Source organism: Macaca mulatta, chromosome 5 (assembly GCF_049350105.2).
Source record: "Macaca mulatta isolate MMU2019108-1 chromosome 5, T2T-MMU8v2.0, whole genome shotgun sequence".
In the NCBI taxonomy this organism is placed as follows: domain Eukaryota; kingdom Metazoa; phylum Chordata; class Mammalia; order Primates; family Cercopithecidae; genus Macaca; species Macaca mulatta.
In genome coordinates this window covers 97,165,066-97,187,080 of record NC_133410.1, presented here as the reverse complement: position 1 = coordinate 97,187,080, position 22,015 = coordinate 97,165,066, and the positions used below count along the sequence as shown (strand labels likewise).

Genomic DNA, 22,015 nt, shown 5'->3' with positions numbered 1-22,015 from the left:
TTGCCCAGGATGGTCTCAAACTTCTGGACTCAAATGAACTGCCCAACTCGGCCTCCCAAAGTGCTGGGATTATAGTGTGTGTCACCGTGCCTGGCCTGATTGCATTTTTTATCTTCTTGCTGGTCTTGTAGATTTAGAAAATGCTGTAGAGCTCAGCATATTGATATTAGCAAAGCATTTGACAAAATTCTTTTGTGAGCATATCTAGGCTAGTTAATAATAGAGCCATAGTCATTATTAACTGAACAGCTGCACCCAAAAAGTATTGATTAATAGATCAGCGTCAGGCTACAAGGGGGCCAACATCAATATGCTGCAGGCACTGTCCTAGCCTGCCCTCTGCCCTGTTCAGAATTTCTTCAAACTGCTGAATGAACACCCAGGAAGTATTTGCATCTCAAAAACTGGGAGTGATAGTTAATATTTAGGATCACAAAATCGAGATTGAAGAAACTTCAATAAAATAGCATTATGAAGTAGAGCATGATGTATGCTGGATCAGAAAATAAATGCTATAATATGGTACAAAGAGAAGAGCTGGCCTAATATTGTTTTTTATGGAGTAAGCGCATGAGCAAACAAAAACCGGAAGGAAGTTAGTACTCATATAATTAGAAATAAAGAGAAAGGGAAACTGATATGAACTCAGCCTGTATTTTGGGCCAAGTGCGATCATAGGCATTTTGTAGATCTTAAGGAGTCGAACACAATCCTAGACTATGTTAACAGGATTGAGTGGCCAGAATAAAGGGTGGACTATTACATGGTCTGCTGAGACGTTCAAACAATATGTGGAATATTGTGCCCAACCAACTGGAGGTAAGTGTGGTGAAGGAGCACACGAAAGCTCATTGAAAAATGTTTAGTTTGATGAGCAGAAGCGTAGAAAACAGGAAACATGCCATGTGGAAAATGAATGAATCATTCTGCCTAGCACCAAAAGTGTAAGGTAAGGTAATGAACTCCCTGTTAGTGTAAGTATGTAAACAGTGGGAAAACGACCAGCTATTAGGGATGAAACACAATGAACCTGCTTTAGGTGAGCACTGGACCAGATGATCTCTAAGATTTCTTCCAAGAATCTCTGCACCCGTATAGAGCTGGTTAGAAAAAGAATGGCAACGTGTTAATATCAGGGGGTTTAGCCTCACAAAACTAAACACAGCTGATCTTGGCTTTAATGAGATTCGGACATTAGTAAGAAAGAAAAGAGACTTTTTAGTTAAGACAAGTTCCACTTTATTATCTAAGGAAACAGGAAATTCAGAGTTTTGTAGGAGAGATGTGTGCAAACAAAAACTAGATTAAGTTTCCAGAAGGGGCTGTTACTATTCAAACAAAAGAGCCCTTCTTTTTAATTATGGAGTTTAAAATTAATAGGATATGGGCATTATAAAAGAGAGTCACCTGATTGCACGGTTTTTTTTTTTTAAAAACTTCCTTTAGGGAGACATTTCCAAATTTAATTGTGAATGAAAGTTAAAAACTCTTTGTTTCAAAATGCTTTTCAAAAAGTGAGCGAGGTTGCCACCTAGTGACTGTTTTCTGGTTTTGCATTTTAAAAGCTCCTTAACAAGGGTTCTTAGGGCAGTATTGCTCAAACCTGGCTGTGTATTAGTGTCATCTGGAAGTTTCCTAAAATGTAGAATACTAGGACCCACCAAAGAATCTGAATCTTTGGAGAAGGAGCTTCAGGGGTTGTGCTTTATGATAAAGATCTTCAGATGACTCCACGGGACCTAGTCTGTCACCAGTGTTTGGAATTAACTGCCCTGGGGCATATTGTTTGCAGGTGGAAGTGTCACAGAGGCAAATTTATGTAAAGTGCAATATTCACCTACTTGCTCTAAGAACCTGGTTTCAGGTATATGACAGTTGGTGTTGCATCTTTGTATCTCATATTTAAAATAGACTTGGTAATGCTAAAACTTTACCCTACCGTTATACACAAAGATATATGACCAGTGCTGTTTATTGTAACACTGTTTGAATAATGATTAGCTAAAAATCATTTAAATGCCTATCAATAGGGATGTGGCTAAAAAAAGGACAGTAAATCCAAGCAGTAAATTTTATGCAGCCATTTAAAAAGAATGGTTAAGCATCATATACAATTTTTATTTGTCAATCATACCTCAGTAAAGTTGAAAAACACGAGTTTATAATAGAGAAAAACTGGGAAAATGCTAAGTATCCTTCAATAGTAGACTGAACAAATTGTGGTAAATGTATATAATAAAATTTAAAAATATGTGGTAATGTGATAAAAGAACAAATTAAGATAGTAGAAAAGGACACTAAGAATATGTTTTCTTAGAATATATGTCAGTATATAGTTAGAAAAAGAACTGGCAGGAAAAAATGTGATGAAAGTGTAATTTTTTTCTCGATTTTTTTTTGGTAATTTTATATAATGGGTTTTTCATTTCTCTCATAATCAGAAAACTATAAACATTATTTTGAGAGAGAAATATATGTGAATTGATTCAAAGCTTACTGTCACATGCTTTTAGTAAGTGTTAGATGAACAGACCAGAGTAAGCTGAAATGTGGAAGCCAAAAGATGGGGTTGGAAACTTGTTTCTGTTGGCTACCAGTAGGCTCAGATGTTGGGGGGCTTTCACGCTTGTACGTCCCTTCTTTATTCATCTGGTCCTGATGAATAACATGATGGTGCAACTGAGGGGCTCTTCCCTGGAAGGGCCTTTCCTCAACCTGGATCTCTGTGGAAGGCAGAGCACCAACACTGAACCAGGACAGAGGCAGATTTTGTAGAAGAACACTACAGATTTATGGATCATTGCTGTAAAATTCTACTAACTAAAGATTCTATTAATAGGGAATGCTCTTCCAGAACTCACACTTTTGCACAACATGAGGCAGTAAGCTCAGTCTCAAATCAGCATAGTGTGACTTTTGTGCTCTTGTACTTTCAACTTTTGCTCCTTCTGTTCCTATTTGGTTTCCTTGTCACACTTTCTGTTCTGTCTTTTACAGAGACACGTAAACTTTGAACGGTTGTGATCATATCCTGTCAGGATGACCGGTTTGTACATGACCGATGGCACACTACGGCTCCACAATCACCAGATTATTTTCCACAGAGTAGCGAGTGGGGAAGTCACGTATATGCACCGTGAATAGTTTCTGTTTTGCAAGAGCCTGTCTAAAGGTCTGTTTATAAATGCTATCTTGTACATTCACTTAATTAGTTAATTAATTAATTAATATTTATTTGAGACAAAGTCTCACTCTGTCACTCAGGCTGAAGTGCAGTGGCGCGATCTGAGCTCACTGCAGCCTCCACCTCCCAGGTTCAAGCAATTCTTGTGCCTCAGCCTCCTAAGTAGCTGGCATTATAGGCCTGTGTCACTAGGCCCGACTAATTTTTGTGTTTTTCATAGGGATGGGGTTTCACCATGTTGCCCAGGCTGGTCTCGAAATTCTGACCTCAGGTGATCTGCCCCACCTCGGCCTCCTAAAGTGCTGGGATTACAGGCTTGTGCCACCACTCCCAGCCTTGTACACTCACTTTAAATGATATTTTTATTATTTGTTGATATAAGATAATCCACAAGGACAAGCTATTTTTCATCATAAACTGAAATATTCCTGCAATGGCAGGTCAATACAGGGGAAGGTCTGGACTAGCCATAGATTTGTGGGAGGCCCAGGTGCCTGATTTGAAGGTCACTGGGAAAGACATCCATATTAGTGATTTCAAACTTTGGCTTGCCTTAAAATCATTTGAGGGACCTGTTAAAAATGGAAATCCCTGGATCCCATTCACGGACTTATATCACAAATATTACTCCATTCACTTATTTATGCAATGTGTCTAAGATCTGCCCCAGCCGGCCTGCTCAGAATTACCTCTTTGCTAAATAGACAACTTTCTTTCTTCACATGATATTATGTTGGAGCAAAAGTAATTACTGTTTTTGCCATTAAAAGTAATGGCAATTACTTTCGCACTAACCTAATACTTCTATCTTCCTAATGCTGTTTTAAGTAAAAATTATTTAAGATTGTTTGACTTCTATTATTATTCTGTTAACCTAACAATTGTAAAAATCTACTTAAAATTCAAATCCAGCAAGTCACTTCTAAACAGGGAGTGTCTATGGTTAGTTACACTAAACCACATGCCCACAAATTGATAAAGTATTATTCATTTAATGAAACAGCTCCTCTTGTTCTTATTCTCGAAAGTGTAAACCCCAGCTTCAGGTAGATTTTCTTGCAGCTTTTGTGTGGGTCCACTCATTGTTTTTGACGTTATTCTCATTTGGATTTCTGGACTTAGGATTGTATTGGAGTTTTGTTCTCTTTTCTTTCCAGGCTTCCTCATTAAGTTTTTTCTAACCATTTATCTACCCCCTTCTCTTTCAGCCCCCCAATTCCCCTCTTCCTGACATTCATCCAGACTCATCTGTCTCTTCTCCTTTTCCTTTGGGACGTCTAATACCATAGTTTAACACATATGACTGTAAGTATCATTCTCTTGACTAGCAGAGTTTACCTTCTCATATCGAAGTTGTTTTTGAAAGGTGGACTTCTGTAAAAGCATCATAATGTCTTTGAAAATTATGCTGTCTTGAGCTCCTACTTAGTTACAGGCAGGCCCTAAAGACAGAGTGAGGAGACAACATGATGTTTATTCTAGACCACAGCGAAAGCCTGTTGAGTGACTTCCTCCTGGCTGGTCTTCTTCCTTCCACCTCCCCTGACCCCTACCTCACTCACCACTCCTTCCCCATCCACTGGTTGGGGAGACCTCTCTTAAGCTCTAAACTACACATGGGATCACTTAAGGACGCCACTGTGAAGCTCTTATTTACCAGTGAGACTTATTGTCTGCAGCCTCTCTATGTGTAATACGTTAAGTAAAATAGATTTTACTATCTCCTGGCTCTTCCCTCAGCTAGACTTTCATCTTCTTCTCAGAACTCCTGTCTCACTTTACTTATATTTCTATTATTTAACACATTCTGCCTTGTATCTTTCATATGACTTTCTCCCTACTTACTTAGAGTTTTGATAAAGACCAAGAGCATCTCTTCTTTTGATCTCCAAATAATTTTGTAAAAGATGGTTGTTCAATAAATATTTTTCAACTGAGCTAAATGTTATTTCAGACAAGGTCAGATATGTTGCCCTTACTGGTAGACTTGCCAAGAGCAGATTAATTAGTATTATAAAATCAAAGTAAATATTTACAAGCAGAGAAGGCCAGGAAGGTGAGGTTGGATGGAGTACCAGGGCTGCACATAAATGACGGAACTGGACCCTGCTCGCAGGACTGGTACAGCGACCTTTTCTTTTTGATCACAAGGTGGCAGGCTAGGTCAATTTCCATCGTCCCTTATAAGGCAGCTACGTGAGGCTGAAATTTTTTGCCCAATTTCAGAAACAGATATCTTTTTTTTTTTTTTTTTTTAACTGAGGTTAGTGCAGCTTGATGGCTAAAACATGGCTTTGGATAAGACATGGGCCTCACTCTTGACTACTGACTGTCCTTGTGGATCTCTGGCCTTTTGTGTTTGGACTAATTCCTCCACGTCTGCATCAAATAGCAATGCATCGTGGATTCCAACACACTTCTAGTTTCTGTTAACTGGGTGAAAAAAAAATATGAACATTGTCAGTGTTTTGAAGAAATATCCATGAAAACTGAAGCTTGGAGAGAGGAAACAAAATCGGACCAGAGAATTGAAATATGCAGTTTCTCCACTAGATAGCAGACTATGACAGGTGACTTTTGGAAGGGTCCATCTGTATTTACCCAAAGAAAGCATTAATATTTCTCCATCAGTTCATATTTTTCTTTTACCATGCCAAGTGTTTTCATGTGATCAGACCATTTACATGTAAAACTCTGATATAAACCTGAAATATAAGTAGCAGGTTGATTTCAATTTATTAATCTGCAATTTAAATTCTGATAGAGTTTTTTTTTTTTTACTTCATTAATTGCCTCCAGTTTTTTTTTTTTTCCCCGCAAATTGTCTTTTACTTTTTAAAAAGCAAATTACTAGGAATAGTTTACTCCGGAATTCTGATGGTAACATTGGGTGATATGTTAAGTCTTTCCCTTGATTCTGATCTGTTGTTTCCAGAAGATAGGGAACAAATGAGGGGCCGGGTGGGAGATATTCCTTGTTTTTAGGTTCTACTTTGCATTCTTTCAAGTTTCTCTCTGTGTGTGTGTGTGTGTGTGCGCGCGCACTCACGAAAACACACATATACTCACACATATTCCTATTACGTGGATGAATATACACACAATCTATGTACACGTGTGTATACATACATGTCTATATATACATACAGTCATATATGTATGTGTATATTATGTACATTTATCTTTGCAATAAATGTCATGTTAGTGATTGTTTAAGAGTAAACACTCTGAAACCAGACTCCTTGGGTATAAATCCTAGCAAATACTTACAGATCTGTGTCTTTTTCTTCATTTATAGAATGGGGGTAATAATGGTAACCATATTATAGAGTATTTGTATGGATGAAAGGACTTCACAGAGCATGGCTCATGGTATCTATGCAAATCGTGTTAGCCATTATTATTTGTGTATGTTGAGAGTCTGATTTATTCAATAGCTTATATGGCTACTTTCATTTAGTAAATGAAGCACCCTCTATCTACCCAATGTGGGAGTTTAGATTTTTTGAAGGTGCCATAATATATTGACATTGACTTGACTTTTGCTACATACATTATTCAACTTAATAATTTAGGTGCTGTACAGAATGTCTCAGTCAAGATTTCTGTTGTTTGGAAGCTTACATGTTAAAGAGAAAATGTGTGCACTTTTCTTTCTCTATTCTCTGCCTCTTTCTTTTCTTCTTTTGACTTTCCTCATTTGGAGGAATGTAAAAAATGGAGAGGTATATCAATTACAAATTCAATTCAGCTACCAATAACAGCAGCAACAAAAATTCCAAACAGTCACTTAAAAAGAGCATTCTTTTTCTCACAGGACAAAGATTCTGGAGGCAGGAAGCTGATGATGGAGCTGGTTCAGTAGCTCCTCTAGGATTATTTTGTCCTTTCCTTCATGGCCACAACATGACTGCTCCTCCATGCATCAGGTTCATGTCAAGCCAAGAAAAGGGCAAGAAAGGAGAAAGGGTGGTATACCAGCTATATAAATTCTTCTTATCAGGAGGCACAAGAGCTTTCTAGAGCTCTTCCCCGTTCCCTAACCGAGGAGACTTACGTCTAGTTTCCAGAACAGTGTCACAAAGCCATTAATAGCTGGAAAAACCTCTACACTGAAAGACAAGAGAAAGAAATAGCCTGGAAATGATTTGGGATCAGCCAGTGAATGATATTTCTCAAACTAAGTTTTTGTTTTGGCTTTGCATTTGTGTTTGTCCTCAAATTCTCCCTCTTGCCCTCCCTCTACCCTATAGTCCTCTTTGTCTGGAAGGAGGTAGAACTTAGAAAAATGAAAACATGGAGATTTGTTTCAGGAGCTAATATTTGCTGCAGAATATGTGCAACATGTGGAACAGAGGAAAGAGTGGAAGACGATATGAAGTAGGATCTCTGTATCAGCACAAATGGAGGTCAGAGGGGAAAGGAAAGGCTGGCTCAAGCAGGGAGGGTGGAGGAACACAGTTAACATTTCCCCAGCGGATCAATTTCATAGGCACTCCCTGTGCTGGAGGCAGAGCTAAGCTTGTTGCCTCTGAAATGAAGCACCACAGACAACAGAGCTTCTTATAGATCACTTAATACAAATTATCATCGAGAGATATTGTTTATTTTCATGTCTACAGAGCAAACAACATAGAAGGCATTTGTGACATTCACAAGCTATTTTTAAATGACACCTACTCAAATGTTACCTATTTCATAAATCTGTAATGATTTTTTTTTTCTTAAAAACATTATAGCTTTAATAGAATTTTATACTGTGACTGTTAAGATAGCAAAAATTCCCCCAAGGGGACCAGGATTCTTGGCTCACTCATTTCTTCACCCTGTCCTCTCTTCACCTGGTCAGCTGTCAGGTGGCTCTCCTGTACGTCACCTCACAGGTGATGAGGTCTTCAGACCGTCACCCTGCTAGGAACTCCTGGTGGACTAGTCACCATCGCTCTCACTTGAACTGCCACTGTCAGATGACTCACTACTGTCCTCCCTTCTACGGGAACTAAGCCTCCTGTTGGAATACGGTTGTCTACCCCAGGAGCCTTTCCCATGTGGCATACCCTTATTCCGTGTAGGATTATTTTGTCTGTGGGGTACATAATGATATTTTCTGCTGTGTGGTATATTCTCATTACTGGGGCCATTAAGGGAATCCATTTCGGTTTTGATTTCATTATCAAGACCACGAGAAGGAATGGGCAGGCCCTGACTTTTGCCCTTACTAGGAAACCTTTGTTTTTCATGTAAGATTGCTTGGTTCCTATTAGAGTCATCTACACCCTTTCTGGCACTGCCTTTGTCGTTTTTAGGAATTTCATTATAATTGGTACTTTCAGTTGCATCACTACTGCCTTCTTTTCTTTTCTCTTTTGAGGGTGCAGGAGGGTAATGAAACTCAACCTTCCCTTGGTGAGCATTTTGGCCGCCAACATCCACTCTGTTTCCTTCTCTTCCAGGGAGTTCCTTAAAATTGGTACTACCCACGATATCGTTGTTGCCCTCTACAAGACTGACATCAACAGCATCTGCCTCTTTCGCAGTTTCATCCCCAGTTCCAATGGTATTTCCGCCATTTTCTTCTCTTTCTGGGATCTCATTATAACCTGGCTCTTTTGTGTCAAGATTAGTACTCTCAGCTTCACTTGGGCCTGCAAACCCTGTTTGAATATCTTTGCCTTCTAGGTCAGGACCAGTAGCTTCTCCTTTACCAGGAATGTCCTTAAAAGGTTGGCCGTCCCCACTGAAAGGAGACATATCATTGTCCCCTCTCTCTTGAAGATCTGTGTAACCGCTGCCTTCAAAATCACTGGGGATTTTTTTGACTTTTGATAGATGTTTTGGGTAGTCAATGTTGTGTTGAGTACGATGGGTGCTTTTGCTTTTTACTGGAACTTTCTGGACTTGGGAATCTCTTTGAGGCTTCTTTTTATCCTTCGAGTGTGCTTTAGCATAGTTCATACTTGCTGGAATTTTGTTTAGAACGCTCTTAGGTTTGCTCTGTTTGTTTTCTTCCCCCAGGAGTTTAATTGCAGTCACTGGCCCCATTATATGTTGCATGTTATTTCTGATGAGAGCTGCGCCATATTCTTCTTGGTCATGTAGTTTGCTGATAGCATCATCTCCATCCGCAAACTGTTTATTCCCAGTTGACTTAGGATAAATTGACATCCTCAGGCCATTGTGAATATTCTCTTTGTTACTGATACTATATTCTTTATTCAGTCTCTGTCTATTTGTGAAATAATTTTGAGATTTACTACTTCCGTTATTCTCACTGGCTTCAGAAAGGGACAAATCTTTCTTTCTTTCCTGGACAATATTTTCTTTAGATGATAGCTCTTGATATCTTCTCTTGCCCAAATGGTGAAGACCAATATTGTCTTTGTTTTTCTCTTCCTGCTAAAATACAATTTTCAATACGAAGTGATTATTTCATGTAAAATTTTAAAAATATAATAATTCTTAGGCAATATAAAAACCATCCACCAGATATTTAATAAAAAGGATCTATTAACTCAACAGAGGTTTACTGGTAGAGGTCATTCTAGAATGGTCAAATCAGGTTTCATGGAGAAAGAAGAATGAACTAGGCTTGAAAAACGGGTAATATTCAAATATGCAGAAGGGAAATTGTGAGAATATTTTAAGAATAAGTGGCATATTCAATTGTTTGGAAGCAGGACACAATTGAGACATAATATGATTAAGCCTACAGAGTGGGAATAGTGAGTCATTGCAAGCAAAATGGATTTCATATATTAAAATTAGTTCTCTCTCTCTCTCTTTTCTTTCCTTCAATCTGATCATCAGAGGTATTCATCTGCCTAAAAGAAAGAGTGTTTTCTTTTTCTTTCCTTTCTTTCTTGCTTCTTTTTAAACAGAAAATCTGCAAATAGAAGAATCTTCTGACATTTAAAAGAAAAGTCCCTGGGAGAATAATGGGATGAAAAAGAGAAAGCGGAGCAGGAGAATAAAGTATTTATATCTATATTTAAATTCATTCTTTTTTTTGGTGGGGGAAGGGGCAGGATCTGTGAAGATGCTGCTCCATATCCTGGGTTTTATCACCCTTGGCTGCAGTCAACTTTCAGTAAGCTTGGCAGAACAATGCGGTCAGGAAGAAAGAGCTGAGATTGACTGTACCCTATGCCACTCGCTATTTCTCTGCAGCATAGGCTAAATATAGAAGTGTCTGAGCATCTGGTCTGGAGATTTCCAGAGAGTGTTGCCATAGAGGAAGTGAAGTGGGTCTAAAAGGAGCAGCGTAGATGGAGTACATACTAGGGACAAATGTGAGTCATACTCAAACAGAGAGAAGTCTAAATTGCCCATGGGAGCTAAGAGAGACTGAGTCACCACTGGGCCCCAGTCAAGGCTATACTGATTGAATCCTAAGCTATGGTAGCCAACAACTTCATTTTAGAATGAAGCAGGGCAAGACACATTCAAGTGGTTAGGCAACATTATCCCATGCATATCTGAAGATTCCAAGTCTTCCTCTTCACTATGGTGTAAGCCATGTTGTCCATTTGGTGCACGGTATGTAGTGGATGGTGTAAGCCACACACCTGGATGCCATCTTAGAGGGAGAAGGAGGGGGAGTGAGGATCTGAGCATTTTTAACTGAAGAGACTGATTTATTTAAATAAACTATTTTAATTATTAGATAACCTTAAGTTTAAACAGACTGAATTTAATTTCTGCACATTCCCTTGCTCCTCCATGAGGAGCTCTTGAGCAACAGAACGATTATAGACAGACTAAATGTCATTTTTTCTTTTCACCTCCAAATTGTAGGATGAGCTGGAATATACAACATCCCTACATAGGCCTTTGAATTGATGAGTAATATGAAATCAACATAAGAGATATTTATTGAGAGAGTGGAACATGGAAAAAATTAGGCTGGGTGCTACATGTTCTGAGCAATATCTGGTGATATTCATTGGCAAAGGCAGTGATCCTGAGGGGTGTGGAGGGTGGGGGCAGGTCTGTGAGGCAGAGACATTGTAACCAATTAGGTCTGCACAGACAAACAGAGTGCCGGAGACTTGTAGAAGATGGAATGCCAGGGTGAAGAATTTGGTTTTATTTTGTAGAGTGTGAAGAGCTAGTGAAAGTTCATAGGAGATTAACAAAATACAAATTAAGGATTTAGGAGGAACAGTGGTACGAAATAACATGTAGGAAGCTTTTGTAGTATCCAGTAATGAGATGTAATCACTTGGATTAGGATTATACCAAAGAAAAACATTACAAAGAAAAAAAACCCTTCTTTTGGTGCCCAAGCAGAAAAAGCCTTAATAACTAAAATGGACTGGAATGTTAACATGTAAAAATGGAGACAGGGTGAAAAAGACAAGGACTTTAATGTTAGACATATTGATGTTAAGGGAATATAGAACCTGAGCTCAAAAAGCAATATACAGTTAGAGATAGAGAATTGGGTATCACAGGTTCTTGGGGGGTCCCAGTACAAGTCCTTCCCAGTTTTCATAGCCTATGGTCAACTCTTCTTTCCTTGAACATCTTACAGGCTAATTGTTTATTACTTTTCAGATTCTATTGTTTCACTTATATATAGTTGTAATTTTTTCAATAAATTTTTAACTTGAAACTAGTATCCATTTTTCCTGATGCAACACCTAATAAGTTTATTTTCTCTTTCCTATGAAACCCTCCCAACATTTGAAAAAGTCTAGTTTTCCTTCGAACTCACTGGCGGCTTTCTCTTCTCCAGGTTGACACTACAGTCCTCTTGTGCTAGGTGACTCCATTCAGACCCATCACCTGATGATGAATTCCCTTTTGTTTGTGCGATCCCAAATCAGACCTTGACTCTGATGGGACCTGATCAGCCCCAAGCGTCGGGAATTCATCCGCTTCCTTGCCTTGACCACAGCCCTATTTTTACTAATAACAGCTTAATTTTGTGCTGTCTTTTTGACCACCACTTCAATTTGTTGGCTCTTGTCAAGCATGTGGACATCTTAGATGTGTTCATTAAAGATGTCAGAATACACGAGAGCTCCCTGATGGAGAGAAAAAGAGCATGCAGCCAGAAGCTCACAGTATTTGGTCAAGTGTGTAGGGAAGGTAGCAAAGAAGATAGAAAAACCAAAGGCAGGCTGGGGTGGCGGCTCACACCTGTAATCTCAGCACTTTGGGAGGCTGAGGTGGGTGGATCATGAGGTCAGGAGATCGAGACCATCCTGGCCAACACGGTGAAACCCCGTCTCTACTAAAAAAAAATACAAAAAAATTAGCCAAGCACGGTAGTGGGTGCCAGTAGTCCCAGGTACGCAGGAGGCTGAGGCAGGAGAATGGTGTGAACCCGGGAGGCGGAGCTTGCAGTGAGCTGAGATCGCGCAGGATCATAGGGAATGTGTTGAGTGAAATAGCAGGCAGGAATTGCCAAATTGTCTTTCTTAATCCCTCAGTCCAGTGCTCACGAAAGTAGCTGTGCTATGGAAAGAGCACATGCATTAGAATGAGTTGCCTCACTGCCATTTATGGGCTGTGTGATCTTGGGAGCATTATTTCACTTCTCTGAGCCTTAGCTTTTTTTAGCTGTAAAATAAAAATGATATCTACCTTTCAATATTTTGGGAAGAATTAAATGATTTTTATTAAATAATGCATGTAAAGCATACAGAACTGGGCATAGCCCTTTAATGAATGATAGTTTCTTTCCTAGATAATATTAATGATAGTCATGTGATTACTGGATGCACAGAGGTTCTCCCAGTCTCTGGACTTCTCTAATATTGGTTGTAGAGGCAGATGAAGATGGAAAAACTCTGGATCCCCCGCTCCCGTATTGGCCAATTGTCACCCTCAGGCTGTGTGTTCTGCAAGCTTGTAGCCGTTGATGGGATGTTATCTGAAATAGATTTTGATTGGACTCTCTCTCTCTTTTTGCTCCCAAACAGAGGTACTGTTCTGCTTGGAGGACTGTCTGCTTTTATACATGTATCTTATTAACCGTTGGAAGTAGTGGGGAAATTGTTGAATCAGCTAACATTTGAATCTCAAAATAAAAATGGCTTTTAGAAGTGCCCTGTACTTTTAAGAAGCTGGCTAATATGTGGTCTGCAAAAGTGCCAATGTGTAATATTTGTAAAATATAATTTGAAATTACTTATTTGTAAAAGTTATGGCATTATTGTTCATTAATTTTTTTAATATTGGTGGGTATATTCTGAAATAAGATTTTGCCATGAGAAAAAAATAGAAATAAATTTTGTAATATATCACTAAACAAAAAGTATTTTAAATATTTGTCTTGAGTAATTGAGTCTCAGAAAGTTTTACTTGGACATTTATGTTTTCCTTTGCAATCAAGTTCATTGCTGTTTACTCATTACTAATATAACCTTTTGAGTTAAACACTAAATCTAAAATCAGTAGGTTATAGTAATCTCTTCCTAATTTTTTCTCTCTCTTATCTGAAGTGGGAAGTTATGTTTTATTTTTGGTGCTTTTCTGCTTTTAAAAAAAGTAACATATACACTAATGAATTGTGTGCATTTTATTAGAAGACTGAATAGGATAATTTTATAAATGAAAACATGAAACAACTTTTAACCTGTGGTCTATGATGGCTATTTTTGCATTGAAGAAAATATCAAAAAATAGAAAGAAACTTTTCTTACATTTGCTTGTGTTAAATGATTTCTGACTGTTCGGTGGTCCGTGTACCAGTTGGCTGACTGCTTCTCTATGCTCTGCTTTTCGGTCTCCATGCTTTGATTCCTATGAGTTTTTTCATGGAGAATGGCCTCACTTCTGTTTGCTCAAATCCTACTCATCCTCCATGGCCCAGTGCAATTGTTTCCATTATGAACACTAGAGGCTAGGAACTAATTTTTTTCTACTCCAAGCCCCTAAAGCATGATCTTTTTTTCTCTTCTGGATACTACTCACATAGCACCTCCCACATTCTGTCGTGTTTCACAATAATTTCTGTAAGCGCCTTTTGTTTCTTTTCTAACTCTAAGATCCTGGAGAGAAAGAATTTGTTTCTCAGTCGTTTTATCTCACATAGTATCTTACACACTAGTTAAGAACTCCACATGTATTTGTCAAATGGATATGTTTTAACTTATTTACAGTTAGATGTAGTCTTAGAGATGTCATCTAAAGGATATTGATGGCAGAAGAAAATAACATTCTGAAGGGAAACAAACTATTGCTTCCATGGGGAATAAAACCAGATTTGGAAAAAGTCAATAGCCCTTTTTCTGATGGTATTTCAAGCTAGTTCCAGCCCTTTGGCCAATGAATCTACAAGAAGGGACTGAGTGAAAAGAATTATTGTCATTGCAGTGACAAGGGCCTCATTCTTTTACTTCTGAGCAACCCAGCACAGATGGAGTTACCCATGGAATGAATTTAAGAGACAGTAAAATGTATCACTCATTAGGCCAAAATGGTTTCTCCTCTTAGCCGTTCTCTGCTGAGATCCCCACCGTCAGAGCGTATGGTAGAATATGTCAAGAAAACTTCCTTATAAAACACCAAACGTTACTTAGAAGCAATAACACAGCAGCCCATGGGCACCTGGGGTCCATGAGTATCACACCTGCAGCCGCAGGTCCTGAAGCAGAGCGAGATGTGGGCCAAGGCATGGGTTGGGGATCAGGAAGATTCTGGGACCCAGAGTTTTGTAGTAGAGAGGCTTGAGGAGCCCGGGGAGTGAGGGAAGGGACAAAAAGTGCCAACCTTAAGACAGAAATCCCAGAGCAAGCAAAAGTAAACTTCGCCTCCCCTACATTTTCCTCTAGGGCTAGTCCAGAGTTTAGTCATGCTAAGAATGGTCATTCAGAGATTCAGCTTACCTTTACATCAGTTTGATTTTTCTTCCCAGGTGACATGTAAACACACTTAAAAACATAATGTCCATGTTTCTCATGGTGACCCTTGTATGTTATCTACAAAAACACGACATTATATTAAGGCACATTTTATCTCTTACAAAGAAATTTTTGAGCTCTCTTTTTAATCCTATGAGAAACTTTAAAACTTGGGTGAAGCTGAATTCTGCCTCTGACAAATGGTAGTACTTCTTATAACCACAGGAGGGTGTGTGTCAGCCAGCTCCCGAAGACAGCAACTTGTTCCTTCTCTCTTTTCTACATAACTCTAAATCCGTTTTCCCGAAGGGCCTGTCAACTGCTTTCTGTCCTAGGGTGGATGGATTTTATTACCAAATTTCTATGGAATTGGAGCATGTGGAAATATTTTCAGGTGGGAGGGGGTGAGAGGACCGGGAGAAAGGCAGGATTTACAATATTCATGTCTGATGTCTAATTGGCAAAACTCACAGCATGAACATTCAGGCTCTTAAGCTGGCAATGTTGGCCTTTGTAATTTTCAGCTGAGATAAAGTACAGAAGATTGTTAGTTCTTAGAACATAATTTTCTGTGATAGGCAGAAGTAAGCTGCAATTTGGTGGCATGCAAAGCGGGGAGGATTCTTTTAACTGTTTGCATATGGAAAGCTGACTCCATGGACATAGAATTCCTCATTAAAACCTGATAGCTACCTTCCCCTTTACTCCCTTATTTATCATTCTGAGAGCCAAGTGTTTGTCAGGTGCATGTGTGGGAAAATATTGTTTGCTAGTAGCAATGTTCCCAAATTCTTACTCACTTAGCCCTGAGAAGGTTGCCTGGAAAGCATTGTTTCATTTGAAGGAAGAAATCACATTGGAGAGAAATAAATCTCTATTCACAATGTTTTCCTCTTTTCTGTCACACATGGTGTGTGAATTATAATACCTGATTGACTAGAAAGTGCCAATATTATGTTGTATAATTTTGCACTTCCATTCAAAGTACCCAAGACTATTTTGACAGTTACACTTTTCTCTCACTGACTTTTTCTTTACAGAGCCAAAATAGAGTTATTTGAGAAGATGAATTCTGTTTACCCTCTGCTCTTCCACACAACTTTGCTTAGTTTTCTCAGTCTGTGGTTGAAATGTCTGAAAGGAAACAAGAAACAAAACTTCACCCACTAGAACATTCTATTTCATTAACTTCATTAAACAAACGTTTCATTTATTTTTCTCTCACTGGGTTATATTATTCAATGTGGAAAAAAATTCTAACCAAAAGAAGATTGACACATTCATCTTGTTAGTATTTGTTTCAGTATTACGAAAGACAGTGCCAACTTTCTGCCCCCAGAGGGAGACAATGCCTTCTCCACTACAGAACTGGATTCAAGCTCAGACAACCGCTAAGTGGGTGTGCTGGGGGAGAAGGGAGGGATGGCACCCCAGATGAAGGAGCTTGGCTGCCATCGGAATCCACTGAAAAAGAAGTTTTCACTGGCAAACTGGGAGTTGTTAAATATAAGTGAACTAAAATCAGAGTTTGACGATTTAAATTATATGTGTGCATCAATTATATAAGTTGAGTAATTGTAATATTGAATTAAGGTATGAGGCTGTTGATGGCCCAGGGAGAGTCAAACCATAGCTGTTCACATGAGGGGTAGGATCACACCTAAGAATAAAACCTTATTGCTGCCAGATGTTTCATTCTGAGAAGGAAAAATGGAGGTGGCCAGCAAATTAGGACAAATTCTTTTTCTTGGTTTGACATAAAGTGTCAAAATTTCTTGAGGGTAGCATAGGGTGAAGGGTAGCTATTGAAGCGCAGAAAGGGCAGAAATGAAGAAAGAATAGACCCTGGCAGTTTGTCCCAGGCCTTTGGGCTAAAGTTTGTATACCACAGGAAAGCATGCAGAACAGGAACCATAAATCTGGGAGCAAGTGTTTTATGAAAGGAATAGATGTAACAGTTCTTTAATTCTCAGTATTTTTCATTTACCTCTTTCTTTCAGAAACTCCTAGCCTATCTCAGATGTGGCACCGGGAACCAGTGGGCGGACTGGGTCGTGTTTGAATGGGTGTGCTACAGTGGAAGCAGGCATCACGGTGGATCAATCGTATAAAAGAGAGAACCCCTTAAGGGAAAGATTGAATAAAGAGATAAACAGAAAGAGGGCCACCTAGGCCAGCCGTCATATTTACCTGGAAAGTGTTCTTCCTGAAGAAGCTGTAAGTTTCTATATTTTGTTTAATACAGACAGGTTGTTCCTTGCACTAAGATATTGGGAATGTCCAGGCTTGCTCTAAGCGCCTTTAAATCTCCAGCTCAATCTGAACTGATTCCTTCATTTCCCAAACTCATTTGTCCTCTGTGTTCAGACCGGGTTTGGGTGAAGGAGGCCTGGCATGAGACTGAGGGGTAGAAGGAGAGAGAAGCCAGGGCATGTCCTTCTTTGCTCTTTCTTTTTGGGGCTGCATCTCTAGAACCGGGTACATCTCCTTTGTGGTCCTAGTTCCCCCACCCAGGGGCCTAGGAGCAGCACCTTTTTTTTTTCCCCTTCAGCCCTAAGGGTGGGGGTAACTTTGATCCTTGGGTGGTCTCACCACCCTTGGTTGGCCTTTCTGTTCTTCCTTATACTTTATAGCTAGTTTCCCTTAGACAGCCCCTTTACTGAGCTCTCTGTAGTGGATTTTGTTTTCCGGACTGGACTCTAGCGGATAAAATCATCTTCAAAATACAAAACTCAGAAGTTTAGAAAGCACCTCCATGGCTGGACTCCAAGGCATAGCAGGCTAATATTCTATTCCATTCTAGAAAATAACAAGAGTTTATCAATAACACCTTCTATTTATAGGACACTTTATAGTTTGTAAATTGCTTTTGTACACATAATCTCATTTGAGTCCCAAAGTAACCCTTATAAGATAAGCAGTGGAAGAAACAGAATTGTCCACACTCATACAGTTGGTGGTTGCAGTAGAAGTAGAGAAGATATTTTGATTTAAATCTTCTGCCTCAAAGTCCTGGGGTTAAAATAATACATTTTTAAATGACTAAATACGAAAAAGCATTTAGTAATAAGAGGAAATGTTCCTAAACATTATATTAATTATCTTCAAGGCATATTTTATAGTTTTATCCTTTATTGCATTTCTTATGTTGATTCTTATATAATCTTGTGAATATAAATTTGGACCATTATATCACTCTTCAAAAATATAAAAACAGTGCAAACAGTTCTGGAAATTGGACTATAGGAAGAAGAAAGCATAAAAATGAGATGGGCAGATACTAAGCAAAAGAAAGGAATCATAGTATGGGGTATCAGGGATCTTCTTACAGAACACACACACACATATGGGTTAGAAACATACTTGACAATATAGAGTACCTAGGTACAGTTTTGATTTATTGTGACTTACAACAAAGTCTTTCTAGTCTAACTGCATGTTGATGAATATTAACTGAATTGCATAGCCTAATAAACATTCATTTTCTTCCTTTTAAAAATCTTTTAGAATTTGGCTTGTAATTCCAAGACGTATGCAAGTGACTGAGTATATACTAGTTTCTTAAGCCACCAATCTATCATTTAAAAATTTAGGTAATTACTAAAATGGCATCTTTATACCTGGAAGAAAACATCATATTTAATGATTCGCAGTTACAAATATTGCCTCTGCATCCTTGCTGAGCTGCTTTCATTTGAAATACGCATCCCTCCCTTCTCCCCACTATACCCTCAGGCAGATATCTTGGGCTTGAATGTGGCCCTGTAACGGAGGTGGCACTGTCTGCCTCTGGGGAGGAAAGCTGGCGTCCTCTTCTGATCAGTGGTCACTGAATCGATGTTGACATAGCACATTTACTGGAAAATGATGAGAAAGCCCCACTCCAGCTGTTTCTTGGAATACGTTGCTCAAAATAGAGTCTTCAGCTGGCTGACTTGAGCTGGGACAGCAAGACTCATTCTTCCACCGTGAGAGGTGGGAGAGACACCTGAGCCTCTAGGCCTTGATTGAGTGAGGTCTGTGCCTGGGGCCTCACAAATGCGTGTTGTGAGCAGTACAGGCCCCACAGGACTGTACTGCACACCCTTGTTGCACAGAGTGTGTGGAGAAGGGAACACATTTCCCCAACTTTCACTGCCTTTCATGTGGCCCTCGGCTGCCTGGTCATCCTCATCAGCCTGGTTACCCTACTAGTCACCCACTCACTCAGGACCTATATATATAAGTATGACTGGCAATGGGATGACAATTTGTTTCCATGGTTCTCCAACCAAAAAGGTTGTTCTGATAAGTTAGGATGCTGCTCAGACATTATCTAATTAGCACTGTGTCTGCATTGCAGAAAATAACTAACACTCAGCATTTTCACAAGATAATTTGGTCACATCCTGAATATTCAACTGGGTGAGTCAGAGGGAAGAAAAGACACACAGGGAAGTAGGAGCTTGATTTGGGCTAAGCTTGGGGGTACTACATCCCATCTGTAGCCTCACTGATGAAGAGAAAAATCACGACTAGGATCCCACAGTATTGGGGTGTTGCAAGAAATACAGAAGACTTCTGGTCTCTTTGTATTTTTATCTATCTGCTAAATCTAGTTGGTTAGCTTTAAAACATTCATGTCAAATTCTTTAAGTTTTCAGGAAAATATTAAAAGGTTATTTTGCCATGTTATAGTTTGAGTCTTTGAGTATCACTCATTAGTATCAGCGGATTTGAAATGCTGTGGCTGCCTCCTGGTTTTCTCAAAAAATCTGGTTTTGGTGTTCCTTAAAAGGCAACGTTGTGAGATCTCATAGTTCAGCACACGTTTATTGAGAACCTCCTTGGTTAAGTGTGTTAAGTGCTGGATGCTTTCTGTTTGCTTGGTACTTTTTAAAATAAGTGAATTAGGTAGATGCTACTAATTTAAATAAACATTGCTTGAAAGAAAAACAAACGAAGAGAACAAGAGATTATCTGAAACATAATTGAATTTGTAAATGCTTACTGGTGCTGCCCAGGTCACACTCAAAAAGAGTAGTCCCACACAGAAAACTCGCATCTTTGAGAATCTCTGTGAAAAGACAACAATATCTTACCACAAAGCATTGCCAGTTATAAACTGCGGCCGTAAGAAGAGATAAAACACATAGGAATATATAAACACCCTTCCCCTTGGCAGTTCATTTCTTTTTGTGTATGTGTGTGTATAGACCATGTATAATGTACTTATACCCGAGTGTGGACATTTTAATCTAGGAGCTTTCATATGTCTAGTTATTCCAATGTGAAAATGAAAATTATTCAATATCATTAAAACAGTAAAGTCAGTTGATAGAAATATATTTTATAGACACATTTATTTGCTGTATCATCAGCTCTTCTTCCTCTTGTCTTTAGAAAGAGATTGTTTAATTATTTGCATAATTCAAAATGACATTAAGTTGATGCAGCAGCCCATAACACACTCTAAGTCTGTCAGGGCAGCAGATTGCACTGTGGGGAAAGCTTATCTCCCTCCGGGCTGGTACCCTAATCTGTGTCTCATGTTCATTAGCAATGTGTCTGAATTAGTAGCCATTCATGGGCTGGAGAGTGAACTAATTTTTGCAACACTGACATTAATAGCTAACATTTATTGAATACTAAAATGAGCTAAGCACTGGGTCTAAGAATTTTGCATGCATTCAATTATTTGAGCCTCACAACAACCCTACAAGTTAGGTGGCGTTACTATGCCTGTTGTATAGATTAGGAAATAGACACAAAAAGATCAAATAACTTGCCTTATAACTCACAAATACTAAGGGGCAGAACTGGGATTAGTATCCAGGCAATGTGGCTATAGACCCAGTTTTCTTAATCAAGACTGTCTGCCGCCTTAAATAACTTTCTATTCTTTTATCTCATTACAGAAAAATCCATGTGCAGTTGACTTAAAGGCTTATATTGGGCTCAACAAAATGATGTTCAAAATACTAACATTTAGTTACAAACAAAGGTATTTGTTTATGTTTTGGTAAATATACCAACAGGAACTAGTGAGCTCACTTAGGTAGCCATTAGACTGGAAAAATGTCAACATGTCTTTGGACTATTGATCTTATTATTATATTATGAAAACAGTAAATTTATACCACTTTGAGATTTCATGAAGAAAAAATATTTTTATGGGAAAAAATAATCTAAATATTCTTGCAATCTTTAAACATCTCAAGGAAAAGCTGGTATTTGGGGAAATAAATATAGCTATTAAATATATTCTAAAATCCTAGGCTATGTTTTTCTAAATTAATGGATCTAAATTCTAACTATAGTTGACCCTTCCAAGCATTTTATAGATCAGGACAACGTAAGTAATTTATGAAATGATTTAATGCTGATCAGTAGAAATATCAACACAGACGAGGTTTCAAAGTATGAATAAGATCAGATATTCCTGATTACAGTTTGTTAAGTGAAGGGATAGAGGAAAATTAAAGTCTGAGTTACTCTGGATCTTGATAATGCTAATAACAAAAAAGGAGAAAGTTGTTATCAGATCATCAATTTTAGTTGATGATTTCTAGAGCATGGTAACACATTTCCTAGTTTATAAAGCAAAGCACCAAATAATACATAGTTGTGCTCAGCAGAGAAGATTTTCAAAGGTAATAAAAACCTACTTGGGTGGCAAGCATCTTAAAAACGTAAACAACTATGATATAAAGCTATTTGCTATCAAGAACATGAAAGCCAAATTACCTGGTATCTTTTACCTTCAGAATACCTGGCTTCTTGTTGCAGGATTAGCAGTCTCTGAGCATTTTGCTGAAATTTAAAGTTTGTTCGAGTTCCCAATGGCCAATCAGCACTGGCTCACTCAGCACTAGCAAACAATTTGTTACAAGTGCCCACAGATAACCATAGGGGGGCGAAGTAATTTTAATCTAAAAATGTGTTTGTGGTAGAGAGCTGCTATCAAATGTTCCAGAAAGTGGGATAAACAGAAAATATA

General features: G+C 38.6%; 1 protein-coding gene and 1 long non-coding RNA gene across 2 annotated transcripts; one reads left to right on the top strand and one right to left on the bottom strand.

Moving 5' to 3' along the window:
- The first annotated feature begins 636 nt into the window (after nucleotides 1-636).
- Nucleotides 637-19,710, top strand: LOC114678349 (uncharacterized). The gene is made up of 4 exons (XR_003729708.2): nucleotides 637-819; nucleotides 2,998-3,172; nucleotides 4,393-4,489; nucleotides 17,037-19,710. It is a non-coding gene; the product is annotated as an uncharacterized LOC114678349 (long non-coding RNA).
- Nucleotides 7,772-21,808, bottom strand: MEPE (matrix extracellular phosphoglycoprotein). Its single transcript, XM_001099140.5, has 5 exons — nucleotides 21,763-21,808; nucleotides 20,027-20,092; nucleotides 16,117-16,170; nucleotides 15,022-15,114; nucleotides 7,772-9,580 (listed from the first exon to the last, which is right to left on the bottom strand). The coding sequence occupies exons 2-5, from the start codon at nucleotides 20,078-20,080 to the stop codon at nucleotides 8,114-8,116; spliced, it is 1,668 nt and encodes a 555-aa protein (XP_001099140.1). The 5' UTR covers nucleotides 20,081-20,092; nucleotides 21,763-21,808; the 3' UTR covers nucleotides 7,772-8,113.
- Nucleotides 21,809-22,015: the final 207 nt, after the last annotated feature.

Excerpts from the sequence above, each read along its gene's own strand:
- MEPE (XM_001099140.5), bottom strand. The coding sequence starts at position 20,080 with ATGCGAGTTTTCTGTGTGGGACTACTCTTTTTGAGTGTGACCTGGGCA. Across the intron at positions 16,171-20,026 it reads GTGTGACCTGGGCAGCACCA|ACATTTCAACCACAGACTGA; the intron begins GTAAGCATTTAC and ends GTTTCCTTTCAG. Across the intron at positions 15,115-16,116 it reads GTTGTGTGGAAGAGCAGAGG|ATAACATACAAGGGTCACCA; the intron begins GTAAACAGAATT and ends GTGTTTTTGTAG.